An 18,051-nucleotide genomic window follows, 5' to 3' on the forward strand; every position below is an offset into this window, starting at 1 on the left:
CTCCCCCACTGACATTAACTCTTAACACCCCCCAGTTACTAAACTTTGCATTAACCTACATCCTGGACTATACACCCATATACGCCCATTGCACAATATATATGTCTTAAACTTTTTGCACATTCTGCACTAAACCATTTGGCCTCTTTTTCTGATGTTAAACAGCTATTTTGTGTATATTTGTTTCTGTCTTTGTTGTTTATTTTATATTAATGTTTAATATGTTTGTTTATGTATGCACCAACCACCAAGGCAAATTCCTTCTAAGTGTTACTTACTTAGCAATAAATCCTTCTTCTGATTCTGATACGATTAACTACATGAGAGCTCAACCCCTCCATACAAAACATTTACTGTTAGGTGTGTGTTAAGTGATTTCATACAAATTGTAAATTTGTATAAATTCTAACAAAACTAAAGATTGCAAATAGTTGGGACACTCAAATAAACAGAAATTGGTATGTATAGGTTGTTATGTTCCACTGCTTCAACACTGTACCTTGGCTACAATGTGCTATGAATCTTAAATAAAAATGATGTTGGGAAAGATGAAAAAATGAAAAAAATGCAATTTATGATCACTATTAAGGATAAAGTATACTGCTGTAACGGCTACAAACACACAAAGACAATCTAATGGGCCCTCTGATGTCTGTCAGGTCTCATACAGCTCATTAATTAATCATACTGAGTTAGGACTTTTTTATTTCAATACAAAGCCCTTGATTGTATTTAAATATTGTGCACTTCAGTTAATTGGTCAAGAAAGAAAGTATGAGGGTAAAAATGCTGGTGCTATATGTCTTCCAGCTGTATGGCATTCTGCCAAAACAAGTCTTCAAGGAGCAAAACAGATTTTCTAAAACACACACAAAATACACACATGGAAAGAACACACTTTGTCACACTGAACTGGATTTAAAAGCAGACATACCTGCAGTTTAACATTAAAACATCCCTTTTATAAGTAGACTGAAGGATTTATTTTCTTTTACAGACTTGACATAAAATAACGGTTTCAACTATGGCTTTAAGTCCTTTAAAAAGATAATTCCCACAGCCACAACACACACAAAGTCATTTACATCCACAATTTAAGTAGTACAACATGAGAGCCAGTATGCAAGTTTCAAAAAGAGCCAAGACCTCTGGTGGTTCAACGGAGAAGCATCATGTAAAAGGCATTTCACATGAACCATCTCCACTGTGTTTAGGAAGTAGTTGTCATTGAGAGATCTTGCAGCTTGACATTCACAATAGATTTTTCAAAAGCAACAATCAATGTAAAACTTAATTTCTGTTCTCAAAATGTGACAAAGCTTGGTAAAATTGGATGAGGAGGAACAGCCATCAAGTCATTCCTCAGATTTTAAATTTTGAGTTGAAGCCTTTGATTTATGGTTTTTGTTTTGCTGTAGAGGTGATTTGGTTGTAAGTCGATGACCCAGCTTAAGGTTTCATAGGCTCTCTTGTGCAGCTTTCTCTGAAGAACCACCTTGCATTTTGCCCCCATCATTGCTCCAAGCATAGCCACACATGGTTGCATAATTGCATCACCTTTTGGATTGTGTCGTAAAAACAAAGCATAACAATAATATTTGTATTTCAATTGAAAAAAAAATCCAAAATCTTCTGAAAACTTTTTCTTTTATTTATACTTTATTCACATGAAGAGCAACACAGTTTCAAAAGCATCCGCAGCATTTTATCCCAGTGCAAAAACAAAGACAATCTGATTGGGTTTACTGCACATGTGGTACTCTACTACAATCCTCTCATCAGACCGGCCACTTTGCCGATTCACCAACTTTAACTGAACCTTGTACCTAAATGACATCAGCAACTCTTGTCTCTTAAAGCTTATCGCAACGGACTTCAAATAAAACAGTTGTTTTCTAAATAAAAAATGATGGAACATCAGAGTCCCAGAGCCTCAATAAAGCTGATTTATTCATCGGATTGCTGGCAGCTGGAAAAAAAAAGTGTCACTCTTTCACAATAAAATGGTATAGCAAGGACATAAAAGTATAAGATGTGTATTTTAAAGGCATATTCTTAATTCTTAATGCATTATCACACTGTCTGTTAAGCTATGATGGACTGGATGGAATAAGTGAATGGCAATAGACGGATCTAAACTGTAATGAGATTCTTCGAAGTAAAGTCTGACAGACTTATTACTACTTTGGTTTGGAATGCACAACCCTCTGTACTGTGATGTTTTATACTGCTAACCTCCACACGTGGTGAGGATGTAGACAGCCATGCCTTCGATACACATGGTGTCTTTCAGTGTTTTTCCACCTGCCATCTCACTAAGAGGGCCTATGCAAGCCTTCCCTCTGTCTGGTCCACTCTTGGACCCCACTCATCCTGGCAGCCACTTTGACCAACCAGTAGGAGCCGCCGGTGCAGCAACAAACACATAACCTTTTCAAAATGTTTTCCACCTGTGTGCAGTGAGGAGGTAACACTACTGTTGCATTTGTGACAAGACATTTTGGGGAAGGTTTTTACATAAATGAAGATGTTAGATTGAGTTATTTTCTTTGAACAACCCTAACTCTACTATAATGACTCAGACATCCTGAATATCATGACGGGGATGGAGTGGATAAGTAAGCAGTACCACTTTAAATAAAGCTCAAGATGAGTGTACAACTCTATTTAAATAAAATCTTGGAACAAAAGGGGGGAAAACAGGTTTAGACACTCATTAAATAGCTAGGCTACTCTTCATTCTCAGGAGCAACACGTCCGGTTAACATTGGAGTAACTTTAAACCTTCTGTATTTTTATTAGGCTGATGAATAGCTTACTGGACAGATTAGTCATGCCCAAATTAAATGTTATTCTATACACTTTGTATCTTCAATACGCACATTAGCCCTTAAAACACAAACAAATCAAGAAATACAGTAAACGTATTTGATCAAGACTCAATTCTATGCATACATTTTCTCTTTACACTCTATATACACACAACACAAAGCAAATCCTAAAATGTCTAGATGTTTAAAAGAGAACATCCAAAATCGCAGGGGAAAACGCTGTAGGGTTGAGCATATTTACATAATAACAATTACAAGTTTAAAAGCACACCGTGTGAAAGAATGGGTGTGTACAGTGACTGCACTGCAGGCAAAAAGCTATCAAAATAAAACTGAAGTAGCTAAACTAGGCATATGACTGGTAGAGGAAAAAAAAGAAAAAAACATTTGGCTCCAGTGTGCTCTCACCTAAGACACATTGGTTGTGGATTTAAACCTGCACTGTTGTGCGGTACGCCATCTACTGTACACAGTGGGAAGGTTTTATAGTACATTCAATTGATGCCAACACAAGTTTGGTATTTTAAGCTATCAATCAATCAACCAACCAACCAACCCACCAACCAACCAACCAACCAACCATGAATAATATAGTAAATGCTTCCGGTTGCACAAGTAACTAGCCCAGATGGGCAGGCAGCAATTTCGTAACATGGCGATACAAGGTCAGTTTAATGCTAAGAATAATTCCTCTCTAAAGTACCGGTAATTTCAACGTCTTATCGCTGAGAAATCCCTGACAGCTGCATCGACATATATCCAACGACTTGAGAAAAAGTCCAGGACCAACAGTGCATACAGTACATACGCAGTAATGTTGACATTCTTCATACTTCCTCTTTTTCAAGTGGCCATTAAACAGCTTATACAGTTAAGAGCCTGAGAGCAGGCTGAACACAAGGAGTGTGGGTGAAGCATAATTGTCTGCTCAGGCATGAGGTTTAGATGAGAGTTGCAGAGGAGAAGTTTGGTCGACAGCATAAAGTGTGAGGAGTGTGTGTTTGCATCTGACAACTTCCTGTCAGACACAACACAATCAGAGCAACCCTGAGCTAGCAAACGCAACTCACAGGATCAATCTCAGAAAATCTAACATCTTGTCCACCCAGGTAGAGCAAAACCTCTGGCCTTGATTAGTGCTCTGGTCTGGATAAAAGGGAGTTAATAGACACAGTCCTACAATAGTGCAAACACTGCTGTTGTCTTGACGCCACGCCCCTGTTGCCTGTCAGTGGGGCGGAGGCTGGATGGAGCGCCTCTATTAGAGCCATTTTTGGAGCGTGGGCAGGTTTTTGTCCATCCAGCGCTGGTTCAGCCTGATGGTTTCCAAAGCTTCCTGCACACTCCTCATCTGAGAGCCGCGCTCCTTCAGACTGGAGAAGAAACCCTGAACACACACACACACACACACACACACACACACACACACACACACACACACACACACACACACACACACACACACACACACACACACACACACACACACACACACACACACACACACACACACACACACACACACACACACACACACACACACACACATTAGCCTGACCACTTGGCATAACACACTAAAAGAATTCTGAAAACATTAATATCATGTTAATATCTCGCCAAAAACAGATGCACAGAACCTCAAATAAGCTGCAGCATGAATATATTCTGTAAACAAACTAAAACAAAATTAAAAACATACTTGATCAAGATGCGCCTGTGTGGAGAACTGAGAGGTGGCAGACTTGATGATTGTCTGGATGGCATAGGAGCCTAAAGGGAACCTACAGACAAAAACACTGATGTTGTTTCATCTTTTCATTTGTATGTAAAAATAATCTGAAAATGTATTCTTAGTGATAACTTGTGTGAAGCTGACCGGGACCACTTACTTCTCTATGAGGCGGTCCCAGTTCTCTTGTATGAAATCCCAGGCAAACAAGTAGCCGGCGAAGCCGTTACACACAGTGCTGATGACCAAAGGCAACTCTTGTGTCTGGATGATATCCCCCCTCAGACCTGCCTTTAGAATCCTAGATAGACCATAATAAGTGTTCAAATGTTCAGCGCACAAACGAGAATAGATGTGTCAAGCCCTTTAATCACAAACGTGTTTCAGAATGATGACATTAAAAGAACAATAAAATAAAAGAAAAGACTTACATACCAACGACAAGAAAAGAAAAAACGTTTTCATCACATCTAAAATATTGGGAGATTTAGTGAATGAAATTCTCAACAGTAATCACAGTAACCAAGATGAATATGAACATTTCAACTAAATACTTAACAGGGGGGAAATGAAAGGTAACAGGGCACATTTTATTTATACAATATAGTAATATCATGAGGAGGATGGCACCAAAGAATATGAAATCTTAATACAAATAACAAATATTGGAGTAGGAGGAGACTTCTCAATTATGGTGAAATTTGGGGGAACTTTAGGAGATAACATGGACCACATCAGGAGCCATAATGTATTTTTACATAATGCCACATTTTGGTGCTATTCAAGTGAAGTCAATGAAAAGCTTTGAACATTTCAAACACTGCTGTTACACAAGGCATGTTCCAATTAAAAAAAAAAAAAAATCTCACTTTGAACGAGTGCATTGGATGCTTCTCTCTTTAAGCTTTACAAATTAAATTGACTTGATCAGTTAAATGTATGCTGAATATATCATCAGTGTAGAAGGAAATATGTGAATGCTTAATCCTGGCCAGAAGCAAACACAAACACTTACCATACTATACGCCGTGGGTCCTGAGTGGATGCTAGGCCCCGTAGCATTTTCCGCTTCTCTGCATCATAGGTGACAGTTTGGTACATGTGGAGCAAAGTACCCCAATCTTCATTTGATTGAGCAGCCACAGTGAATACAACTTGCTGCAGATCTCCTGGGATCCTTAAGAAAATATAAAGATGCAAACCTATTTTAAGTTAAAAGTGCACCAAAATTCTGTTAACTGAATGTCACATTCCCCTGCACCTGCTAAAGATAGTTTCTAACTATGAAAAGATGTTCGGGCTACTCCTCCCAACCTGCTGTCGCTGTCAATTTGACCCAAAAAAGAAATTCAAAAGTAAAATGTGTGCTACACCACTGTACGTACCGTGAGGTCCCATTGGACTGGTCATACTGTTTGAACAGGTCTTTGGCTTGCTGAATGCAGTTATCTTGATTCAGACTACAGGCTGACCCCAGCAAGGCAGATCGCAGCTCCTGTTTAGACACACTCTCCTCCTCTCCCCACGTTTGTTTGTCCATCAGAGAACCAAACTGATCCAAAATATATTTCTGTCATATGTAAAAAAAAAAAAGAAAAGAAGAATTTTTTGTTAATGTGGCTTAGTACATCTTTATTCCCAAAATGTATCGTGACCTTCTTCTACCTTCTTGTGTGTGTGTGTGTGTGTGTGTGTGTGTCCACACCTTCATGCGGGCTACAAGACTGTCCTCTTGTCTTTTCTCAAGGAGTCGGTAGATTACATTGAGCTGTAACAAGGCCTCCGTCATAGGAGAACTCTCAGTTTCATTTGACATATACTTCAACAGGTTGAGTACTTGGTAGAAGGACACACGTCCTAGTCTGTTAAAAACACAGAACAGTGAGGGAGAGGAAAGAAAGGTGGAGAATGAAAGCTTTTTAAAAGTCAAATACAGAAATTGGAAAACGCTCCTATGCTTCAGTTTCTCCTGTCACTGAATGCAACTCAAAGAACAACTATTTATGTTTATTTATTACCCTAACCCTATACCTGGAGAGAGCAAAGATGTTGTGTATGAGCGAGGCACGGTCCTCCTGTGTAAGAACATGGACATTGCTGGACAAAGCATCTTTAAGAGCAGCCCAGCCCTCATCTCCGTAGTGGACGATGTAGAAGCCTGTGTTTTTGTAGTTCAACTTCAGCCACTTTACACTTTCTGGTAGCTCCAGAGTCCCTAAAAAAACACAAACATGCACCATTTGACACGTGAAGTACTCCAGACTCTTGACATGATGTTATAGGTTAATACTTGGTGTTTTACCTGACTTGGTCTTCAGATTAAACATCTGTATGCAATCATGGTCCAAACTACAGTTGTCAGTTACGTATGTCACTGGAATATTCCACAAGCTAAAGAGAGTGCAAAATACAGTTAGCTGTTGGGTCTTGGTGTGTTTCTATGATCTGTGTGTGTGTGTGTGGTAATGTAACCCACCTGGAAGTATATGTGGCTTTGTCAGACGTGAGCAAAAAGTGCTCCTGTGTGAGGGTCACCTGACCTCCCTTGCGGCTTACAGTGACCAATGGGAAGCCTTTCTGTGACGTCCATGAGCGCATCATCTCTGACACATTGTGATGCTGCGCCGAGACAGAGACCTGAGGACAGGAAGACAAATCCTTTGACAAATCCGGTCTGTGCAGTCCAGTTCGGGTAACAATTACAATTTAAACCCAAACGGAATATTAACAGAGGCAAAAAAGAATGATGTTGATAATGTAGCTTCCCACCCCCCCCCCACACACACCCCCCACACCCACCACACCCACACACACACACACACACACACACACACACACACACACACACACACACACACACACACACACACACACACACACACACACACACACACACACACACACACACACACACACACACACACACACACACACACACACACACACACACACACACACACACACCTGTGTAAGGCTGTTCCAGAGGTTTTCAGTTTCCGTGTTTAATCCACTGAACTGTTTCAGGTATTGAATGATACCCTTTTTGAACTGGTGTTCCCCTGGCAGCCAGGCGTTCAACATCATGAGAATGGACGCGCCCTAAAAGACAAGAGGCACAAAGCATCTGTGATCACACCCAAAGCAATAACTAAAACTATAAATGAGTTTGAGGTCCAGTAGAGACATTTTTCCCTGAGATAAAACAGCTGGATATGGAAGTTCAGTGACTTAATGAATATTTAATCTGTTAATCTACAGATATATAATTTGGAAAAGTGTACCTTCTCATAGGAGACAGAGTCAAACATCTCTTCCACCTGTTCCGGATTATTAACCTCCGTCGACACAGCGTGGGAGGAGTTTAGTGCATCTTTGTCCAAGGCTCTGAAGCGTACTGCTAGGAACGAATTACCCTGGAAAAAAAAACATAGACTTGACTGCGAAGGCACAAAGTAAAGCACAGAGCAAAATATGTGAGGCAGATGTTTGAACTTACAATGTCCAGCTTGGGAAAGACTTCCTGCAGCGACATGTACTGCATGTAAGTGGCAAAGCCTTCGTTGAGCCACAGGTCATTCCACCAGCTCATTGTTACCAAGTTTCCAAACCACTGCAACACAACATCAGAGATATTAGGACCTGATGTAGCATATTCACTGCATCTGCTACTTTCACACACACGCAGGCAAACACATCTACCTGATGAGCGAGCTCATGCGCTATGACGGAGGCAACTAATTGTTTTTCCAGAGGAGAGGACTGGCTGCCCACCAGCAGGGTGGTCTCCCTGAAAGTGATGAGTCCCCAGTTCTCCATGGCTCCTGCCAGGAAGTCTGGGATGGCTACCAAGTCTGACAAAAGAAAAAGGCAGCATATTGGGATGTGTAAAGAAAGATCAAGGAGGAGGAGAAAATAGCATGTTGGTACACCTTGTGTGAAACGTGTAGTACCTGTGTGTACTAGGGATGGGCGATATAGACGATACGCAATATAAACGATACAAAATTGGCCTACGATAGAGATTTTAATTATATTGCACTATCGCGATAATTCATGTTGATGACGCAATCTACCTGCAAAGTTTAGAGCAACGAGCTGCAACCGGCTGCAACGCGTCATTGTCATCTTGAGTAAACATGACTAAAAGCGAAACAAGAAGCTGGTGAAAAAGACCGGTGCAACATCCATTATTTGGACTTGATTTTGACCATGGAGCCTTTCACCAGCCTGACAATTCACTATATAACGGATGATTGGAATCTTGGTAGCCGGTGTTTGCAGACGTTGTACTTCCTCGCTGAACATACAGCCGTGTGTGCGTGTGCGTGCAGCGGCGGAGTGGGACCAAGACGTGTACCGGGACGTTTACGGCCCCTGCCGTACGGGTTGAGCAGAGGCTGCACAGTTTGACCAGCAGACAGCGGCGCCAAGCTACCGGATGGTGTTGCTAACAACTTGCAATGTATAACTAACAGGTAAGAAACTTTGTTTGAAATATGTTTTTATTTAAAGTATCTGTGCATCTTTGCCTAATACTGAAAGTATTTTCAGTACAGTGTCTGTTCCTTAACTAAACAGACACCAATTTGTCCTGTTCTCTGCATCTTGGGTGGCATTTAAGAACCAAGGACTTAAACTTACTAAGTGTAGTGCCTTTTAGAATGGTTTGCACTAAAGAGAAGACACCCAAGTCTCTGCAACTAGTGTACTTGAATTTTATTTATCTGCAACATTATATTGTATAATTACAGTTTTGAACAATAAATGTTCTCAAAACTACATACTATGTATCTTTCTCTTATATAAAAAAATACATTTAGGAGTTTGGTTTTCCTTAGGGTCTATGTAACCTGGTCTGAAATAGTTCTATTATAATTTATATATCGCAATATATATCGTTATCGCAAGAGGCTGCAATGTATATTGCAATATGGATTTTAGGCCATATCGCCCATCCCGAGTGTGTACTCACCTAGTTTTTTGAGTGGGTAGTTAATTTCAAAGAAGTTATTATAGAACCCCAGCAGCTCTGAGGCTGTGTCCAGAGCATAGTCAGTGTGCTCCTTCTTCTCAGGCACAGAGTACACAGACACCTATATGTACACATCAAGAGATAGTTCATCAGCAAAAGCACAACCTCACTGAATACTAAATGAAAAAAAAAAATACAAAATGTACAGCCTGCACTGAAAGCAAAAAGGACTCATAGTTGTGTCAGACCTACCAGCGTTTCGGAGACATTTTTGCTGATAGGGGTGAAGTCAGCAACGATGAAGGCCACCAGGTAGGTGCTCATGTTAACACTGGTCTTTTCAAACTCATCTTGCATGAGGCCATTGGAAAGCGGTGTGCTTTTAGCCTGAAACACAAAGCATAGGGACAAGATTACTACCAACTAATAAATACAGCACTGCAGGCTCCCCATTTTTGCCAGGGAACATGCCAAATTCTATTTTATGTTGGTATATACTGCCAGGTAGAAACCACTGGCATCACATTGAGCCTAGGACTGGGCAATATGGAGAAAATCAGATATCACGATATTCTTGACCAAATACCTCGATATCGATATTGTGGCAATATTCTAGGGTTGACAATTGGTGCTTTAACAAAATATCTTCACACTTAGATTTTAGATAAATAATCATCAGTAATGTGGACATAATGTCTAAGTGGGGAAAAGGCAAATAATAGAACAGCTACAACAATCTGGTAAGTTCAGAAAAGTACATCTCTTTACTGTAGTGCAGCCTTTAAAACCAGAAAAAGACACCACTTATGTCATATCACGATATTACGATATCCAAAATCTAAGACAATAGCTAGTCTCATATCAAAATATGGGTATAATATCGATATATTGCCCAGCCCTAATTGAGCCTGTCAATACCAAACATCTGTGCTAACCAAATGATGCTGAAGACAGACACTGATAGAACCTGTTTCTAGCTTAGTAGATAAAAAATAATTCAATTATCAGTTGACCATTTACATTTTCCGTATGTTCAGAAAGAATATTTAGTTTGTGCTAAAGCCACTTAGAACACTATATGAGGTGTTTCAACACTTGTTACCATTAATGTTACAATACCTGAGGCATGTTGGAAAGAGTCATGTAGTTTGGTTTCCTACTGATTTTAATCAGGAAGGTCGCTTTGAAGGCAGGTTCATCAAAGCAAGGAAAGGCTTTCCTAGCTGATAGTGGCTCAAATTGGGTTGCAGCTAAGACCCTGGTGACAAGAGAAATATGAGCATGATCATGCAAATTAGATTATTGCTGTAAAACCAGTTATCTCATTTTTTATTGTTCTATTTACAGCACTTCTTTGTTAGTGTCTGGTCATGAGTTGAGCCAAAAGTCACACGATTAGCTGTGAAGACACACAATCCTCTCTATATAGAATTTTTCTAGGTCTTAACTCTGCAGCACTCTACAGCTGTTTTAAAGTACTTACACAGCCAGTTAAGTCAAGTGTACCTTTTTTCCCCATCTTTATTAATGTATGAGCTGTTGTAGAAACCGTCATAGGTGTGTGAGAGGCTGGCAGAGTAATCCAGGGTCAAAACACAGTACTGGCCTGCCTTCATCTCCTCAGAAAACTGAACAGCTATCTGCTGTCTGGGTTGGTACTCCAGGACAGTCACATCTCTGGTCTCCTGATCACCCAGCTGGAAGACAGGAAGTATGAGTTAACAACTAGCAGACAACTTAATATAAAGCAAAACGTTTGGATCAAATATGTTTTCAGGCACAAATTAAATCCTTACATACAGTTCTGTACAACTAAATCATCTAAACTCTGTAATTACACACTGTCATTCGCACACAAAAAACCTTCCAATCCCACCTTGAAGGTAGCTTTGGTGATGTTGAGATGAGCACTGTGTAGGACAATGATCTTGGTGTTGTGATGCACAGACATGGTGATGACAGTGCGGCCGATGAAAGTCATGTTGTCGAGGTCTGGGTTGAGGGTGAGGTCATAGCTAAGAGGAATTATGCTGCGAGGCAGCCGGAACTGTGCCCATGGAAACAGTTTGCCATTTGTGGACAGAGGGTAAACTGGCTCGAAGGGAGTGGTCTTGTTGGTTTTTCGACAACCCGCCTGCAAAAGGAAGGAGGGTGGGGTCAGCCAGAGAAATGGGTATGCCAGAGAATCTCAAAAGATAAATAATCTGACAAAGATATCGACATAATGTGTTGAAAGAGTCAGGTTTAGCTACCTGAACAGAACTAGTGAATATTTTTCTTACCTTGGTAAATGTGCATCCAGGTAAGAAGTACAGCACCATGGTCATGGAGGCCACTATCACCAGGAATAAAACACATACAACGGTGGTACGGGCTGAGGGTCGTGAACAAGACCTGAGACCAAAAAGAGTTTAACATTACTTACTTTGATTCATTTACAGATTCAGGGTGACAAGGAGCAGCAGTGTTTATGAAAAAGCTGTAGATGGTGGTGCTGTGGGGGAAAGACGCTATGAAAATAAAGCTTCAACTTGGTTTAATCTATTGCTGAGCAGACGAAAACCCTTTTCCATGCACATTTTTACTTTATCTGCATCTCTATCTCATGTAGGAATTGTAGGAAGCTTGATTATATTTATTTTGTAAGACTTAAACGGGCAGTTAACATAATTTACTGCAAACAAGTGTAAGGCCGGTTACACACTGGCTTTACACACCAGAAACGTGTCTGACGCGGTGCTGCTGCTGCTAGCCTTGTCTGGAAACATGTATGTTTCCCATTGATAAAAAGAAATACCATGTTAAACATAAATATATATACTAATTTGATTACAGCAAAGACAATGTCGGCAGTATTGACGGCAAAATAAGCTCCAGAATATTTCGTTCTGTATTGACAGGTGCAATATTAGGAAATCAATTTTTATTTTTTAAATTACATTTATATCTACATTTATATATAAACCTAGAGACTTTCAAACATCAACATGTCATTTATTAATATGTATTTGTGTCTAAACGACATATAAACATCTTTTCCTATTCTATTTTGCCTGGAAATGCTTGAACACGCTTGCGTGTCGCGTGAAAAATAGGCATCGGTTCTATTTCTAGCAGGCACGCGTTTACGGCGCCGCGCCTGATAAGCGCGTGTCACGCAGGCAGTGTGTAGGCTCTAACCGGTTAACAGGAGAGCCAAAATATAAACAGACATGCCACGCAGCTGACATGCTCGCGCGCCGCATCCAGTGTGTAAGGTCGGTCAGCCATTGTTAAAAAAAAAAAAAAAAAAAAAGCCTGATCATTTCAGAATGGTCCTACAAACAAGATCAACCTGTTATTGATCAACCCTTTGCCTTGATTATTATTTCTGGCAATGTTGCAGGTTTCATGTGTGAGACAGGCTTGATGTTTGAACACACCTTATGATATTCATTCTGTGCACTCAATTTTGAGTGAGGCAGGGCTGCACAATTATATCCAAGAATTATTTTGTCTAATATTGTGATTGCATTCAATGCTTACTTTTGTTGTTTCGGGAATACCACTGAAAGGTTCCCTGAACAGTTCCACATGGTTCCAGATGTTTTGGTCTTTACACATTTATATTGGATTTGGTGATGGCTGGTTGAGTGATTAAAATTATATTTCATGTTATATTAAAGTGCACTAACTCTAATTTTGGCATCTTACTTAACATATATTTGATTCTTTACACTGCAACCGTGACCACGTCTTGAAATGTAGCTTCAGTTTCAGGAAGTGTTTCTTCCTGAAACTTGCTACACATTTATTACTTCCATCTATTACTAGCTGAATATGGCTTACTTATTTTAAAATGTGCTTCCTAAAAATAACAAGTTATTCAGTATTTATTTCACATGGAAGTTTTAGAAACTTTAAATATTACAACACATCCACCTGAATTCAACATTTGTATATCACCCATAGGCTGTTTTACAGTCAATAATATCACCACACTCAAACACTAATCACAGAAGCTTTGCATATGATAATACATGATTACTTAGGCAGCAATGCTTTGAGACAAAAATCCCACAAGGCATACCTTGATTTTTTTTTTTTTTTTGCCAACATACTGTACAGCATCCCAAATTGTAACCTATGCGGTGCATTACCTGGGTGGAGCCTGTCTGGTGTAGGGGAAAGAGCTGGATCTGTGAGCAGAGCTACGGTTCATGAAGGAGATGCCCAGCAGACGGGCTGAAGACTCGCAGTCCTCATCATCCTCGTCCATGTCATTCTCTCCGAGGCCTCGTACAAGCAACCGTGAGCTACGAGGCTCATACATCACCTCATCTGGGTCAAGAGCAGGAAATGTCTGCAGAGAGCGTGTACAGTGCACTTTTAAACGGTGCAGTGTTTCCCATATAATGTTAATAACTGGATTGCCTTCCCGGGTAAATTAATTAGCACAGGGTACGATGTGTGGAGGTGGTGAGGAGAGTGAGAGCACAGACAGGAATAATGGAAAATAATAAAGGACAGAGAAGGGTCTGACAACAAAAAGGGGACAACAAATGGGGCAGAATCATAATGAATGGAGAGCAATCAGGGTGTTTTTGTTAGGATTGTGGTTGACGCAGAAATAAACATCTTTTTAGGAGAGGGTTTGTTGGGTGTCACACAGTGAGTGAGGACAGAGGAAGTGGAAACTACAAACTTAAAGTCTATAATACTTTGTTTATGAGGCTTTATGATACAGTACTGTATGTCTGTACTGACAAAATCAAAAAGAGGAAAAAGGGTCATTGTAGCTCTAAAAACAAGGATACCGCATCATCATGCTTAAAGGAAGTACCTTTTTTGCTAGAAGTAATTCTCACATTTTTGACTATATATATATATATATATATATATATATATATATATATATATATTACCCGTAAGTGTGGGTGTGAATGAACTGGTCCTTATTTATATTGCCCTGATCCATCACATTCATTCTCATTTACAGATGAAAACAGGCAGAGTGGTGCAAATATGCATTCTGAAATATGCAAATTAATGAGCCAGGCTGGTACTTAAAATAAAGGCATGCATAGTATGCATGGCATAAGATAACATGACATGAGCATACCGGAAATGCAGCGGAGTCTTTGGCCAAATCCACAACATCAGGATCTTCTTCAAACATGCTGTTCTCAATCATGTTCCTCGGGAGGTTGGCTACACACAGAAATAGAGAAGTCAGATAGAGGATTCTTAAAAACAGAAGTGAGAGAGAACACAACCTAAATGATTATATACACTGACATAAATTACTTTATACACTGATGTCAATATATGTGCTGTGACTTCTGGAGTTTCAGAGTTTTCTACAGAAGAGTTGTGGCAACTAGCCATTTTCAACACAAAGGCTTGTTATTGTTACCTAGTGTGCAGGCAACATGAAGCCTGGTTTAACAAAGCTGAGTTTCTTCAGTTTTCTGTTAGTAAACCTCCTACAGCATTTCCTGGTACTTTGACCTACATGTGAGGCCGCTACTTTCCCGTACTGGTATATTACGAAATCTTTTAGGACAGAAATGTCTGTATTCCCTTCAAAGTTCATTCATTCAACTGAAAAACAACTGACAATGCCCTCAAAAACAGAAAAAAATACAATAAATACAATAAATACTCATCATCTGGCCCTGTCACATATGCTACTACTTCAGTTTACAAATGCCTTCATTTCCACAAACTAACCTGCATCTTCAGCATCATGACAAGAGTTAAGCCTTGTCTTACAAAATGCATGTGATTTTCTGGCAGCCAGTTTCTCCCCTCAATAAATCTAAGTAATTCTTGAAACAATCAGAGGCATGTTCAACTTCCTAATTTAATAAGAACAAAAGTAGTAAAATGCTAAGCAATGCAAGTCTCCTGTTTTGCCTCACGTTCCACTCATTTTTTTTTACAGGCTTAAGACAATGCATTTTCAGTCTCAGTTGGTGATAGATTTAAGTGGAAAGCACAGAGAGACAGTCAACGCTTCCTGAATACCCAGTACCGTTCATACAGAAACAATGGCACCAATCAAAGATGTGCTTTAGCTCCTCTAAAGAATGACACAAGTCCAAAAATGCATGAGGTGAATTTAGTTTCATGGCTGTCCTGTACAGTGTTTCTTATAAGACTGTATGGGCTGTCACCATGTCCCTGTCTGGACCACATTGCTGTGGTATGTAGGTCTATTAATAGGCTAAGAGCTAAGTACTGGGTAATGTGCAGAGGAGGATTTGATAAAAAAAAAAAAAAAAAAAAGACCTATACAAACTTGATTAAAAATGATTGTCATATCTACTTCTAATTGTTGTGATGTTATGGTGAAATTTATTTCATATAAGGATGTTGTGCTTAGATTCATCCACACTACAATTAGAAAATACGCCAGGCAAATATGCACAACCAACAACTCCTGTACTTTCTTCAAGCTTGATCAAACTATGTAAATACAGCTGCAGGGCATGTTCACCAGCTGACTGCACTCTTCCTGTTTACTCAAAACATTTTATCAACCATATAGAAGACTTACAGAAATATAGTTAAATATATGTGTCTGACTTTGACAAGTGTGTCCACTAATTCAGCCCAGGTAAAAACAGACAACAGACACACTAAATAGATGCAGAGTACTGAGCCACAATACCGCTATTGGTTGATTGGTCATTCATATCATATGGGAAGGAAGCTCCTACTTCTGTTTTGCTATTATTATCTGATCAAAATTTGATTGTGAAATGTGACTTTGGGCATTTACTAACAAATCACTTAGTCACAAAAAAACAAGCTGGAAAAAAAAAAACAGGTAGTCTAACTGCTGTGATTTAATGATTGCTTCTTCCAGGTTTAAGGGTAGGAGAACATAATAGTGTGTGCACTGGGCTTTTTGTTTGTTTTAATAAAGCCATGGACAACATAGGGCCATAGCAGAGGCCATAAAGCAGCTGGCTGCTGGTGGCCTGAGCTGAGTATGACTTATCAGCTATCCACACCAAGGTAAAACGTAGCTATTATCAAACCAACAGGCTTAAACTGGGCAAACAGCGTTGCTGTGTTTTAACAGACAACTTGAGTCTTAACAACGGCATACTATGTTTCTGTCAAGACAGCCATTGTTTAAGCTGTTAGAAATTTGTTTTTGGCTTTGTTCAGTTAACAATTAAAACAAAATGTTACACGAATGAACAAAAAGGTACACAAGCAGCCCATCCTGCGTTGTGTCACGTGCGGTGAAATGTTATCATGCCGCTGCAGGACCGTCAACAGACAGACACTGCGATTAAGTTTGCTTCTGAGAATCCCTCAACTGTAAAAGGGAGAAGAAGAAAAAAAAGTCACTCAAATAACATAAAGGTTTGGCTTGTCAAAAGTCAAACCCACCCCTCTCAACATCCTAGGGTGACATTCATTTCACTCAGTGAGCTTTCTGCTAATGTCCTGTGTTAGTTATTAGCTGGCCTGCTGCTGTTAGCTTGCTGTTAATCTATTATCTTGCTTCCTTACCTGCAACGTTACTGTCAAATGGATCCATGGTAGGGTATCTCAAACAGCTCCTCGCGTCCAAAACAAGGGAACAGGTTTACAGCAGCTCGACAGACGTGCTGTTTCTCTAGCTGGCCACACAGCAGGCTATCAGAGGCTTACAATAAATAGCAGCCTATCCTCCCTGCTCTAACGTGAGCTACGTAGCTAGTAGCTAGCTTGGAACTAGCCAACTTCTGACAATTGTAACTGACTGAAAGACATTTAGCTTACGTTAGCTGATATCCATAACTTTATTGACCATAGCTGTATACTAGACTAAAACGTGAATGCGGCGCGATCGTCTAAAAAAAATCTAACTTCACACAAAGAATATGTAAACAAATCGTATTCTAACACGCTCGGTAAACAAACGAACGAGCAAATGACACTTCCCTTCCTGCCCCAGTCCTGCCCCGACCAGTTGTTGACAACCTCCCATCAAATGATAATGCTGACATCTTATTGGATGTTACTACCGGGAGCGGGGCCAGGCCACACGACACGCTTTCACGCACACCAACAAACACTCACTTACTTGGACATTGTATTTTTGTAGTCAAGACATGGATATTAACTAATCTCAAGCATTATCCTAACCTATTAACAGGTCTTAGTTTAACCCTAAAACCGAGGCTGAACCCTCCAATAAAGAGTTGAATAGACGAATGACGAAAACCACCAAACACTCTTTTTACTATACTTGTGAGGACATAATGTTTTACATCCATTCCCTGCTGGCCAGCCCTAACCTTAACGTCTTGTCTAACCTCAATCCTAACCTTTTTTAAATTTATTTTTACCATAACCAAGTCTAAATCCTAAATGAAATACTTTAATATAATAAGAACTACCAAGCACACACACACTGTACACGTACACAATTGACTTAACACAATGATATGTTTCGGGTTAATGCAAAGGTGCATTTTATTACTTTTACTGTATTGTCTATTTGGTAAAGAATCCATTTGCACAGAATTTAATTG

At 39.8% G+C, this 18,051-nt stretch overlaps 1 protein-coding gene across 1 annotated transcript; it reads right to left on the reverse strand.

The window, feature by feature from the left end:
- Positions 1 to 1,630: 1,630 nt before the first annotated feature.
- On the reverse strand, positions 1,631 to 17,488 carry lnpep (leucyl/cystinyl aminopeptidase). Its single transcript, XM_028577275.1, has 22 exons — positions 17,045 to 17,488; positions 14,634 to 14,722; positions 13,672 to 13,874; positions 11,815 to 11,926; positions 11,409 to 11,666; positions 11,039 to 11,229; positions 10,652 to 10,790; positions 9,785 to 9,919; positions 9,533 to 9,653; positions 8,260 to 8,411; positions 8,057 to 8,170; positions 7,842 to 7,973; positions 7,525 to 7,659; positions 7,037 to 7,197; positions 6,863 to 6,951; positions 6,592 to 6,775; positions 6,266 to 6,422; positions 5,946 to 6,130; positions 5,576 to 5,737; positions 4,721 to 4,861; positions 4,531 to 4,612; positions 1,631 to 4,224 (listed from the first exon to the last, which is right to left on the reverse strand). Exons 1-22 carry the CDS (start codon positions 17,070 to 17,072, stop codon positions 4,093 to 4,095), a joined length of 3,102 nt encoding a protein of 1,033 aa, XP_028433076.1. The 5' UTR covers positions 17,073 to 17,488; the 3' UTR covers positions 1,631 to 4,092.
- Between the last annotated feature and the right edge of the window lie 563 nt (positions 17,489 to 18,051).

Source organism: Perca flavescens, chromosome 5, assembly GCF_004354835.1.
Source record: "Perca flavescens isolate YP-PL-M2 chromosome 5, PFLA_1.0, whole genome shotgun sequence".
NCBI lineage: Eukaryota > Metazoa > Chordata > Actinopteri > Perciformes > Percidae > Perca > Perca flavescens.

Excerpts from the sequence above, each read along its gene's own strand:
- lnpep (XM_028577275.1), bottom strand. The coding sequence starts at position 17,072 with ATGGATCCATTTGACAGTAACGTTGCAG. Across the intron at positions 11,230-11,408 it reads TCACCAAAGCTACCTTCAAG|CTGGGTGATCAGGAGACCAG; the intron begins GTGGGATTGGAA and ends CCTGTCTTCCAG. Across the intron at positions 4,613-4,720 it reads TGGGACCGCCTCATAGAGAA|GTTCCCTTTAGGCTCCTATG; the intron begins GTAAGTGGTCCC and ends TTTTGTCTGTAG.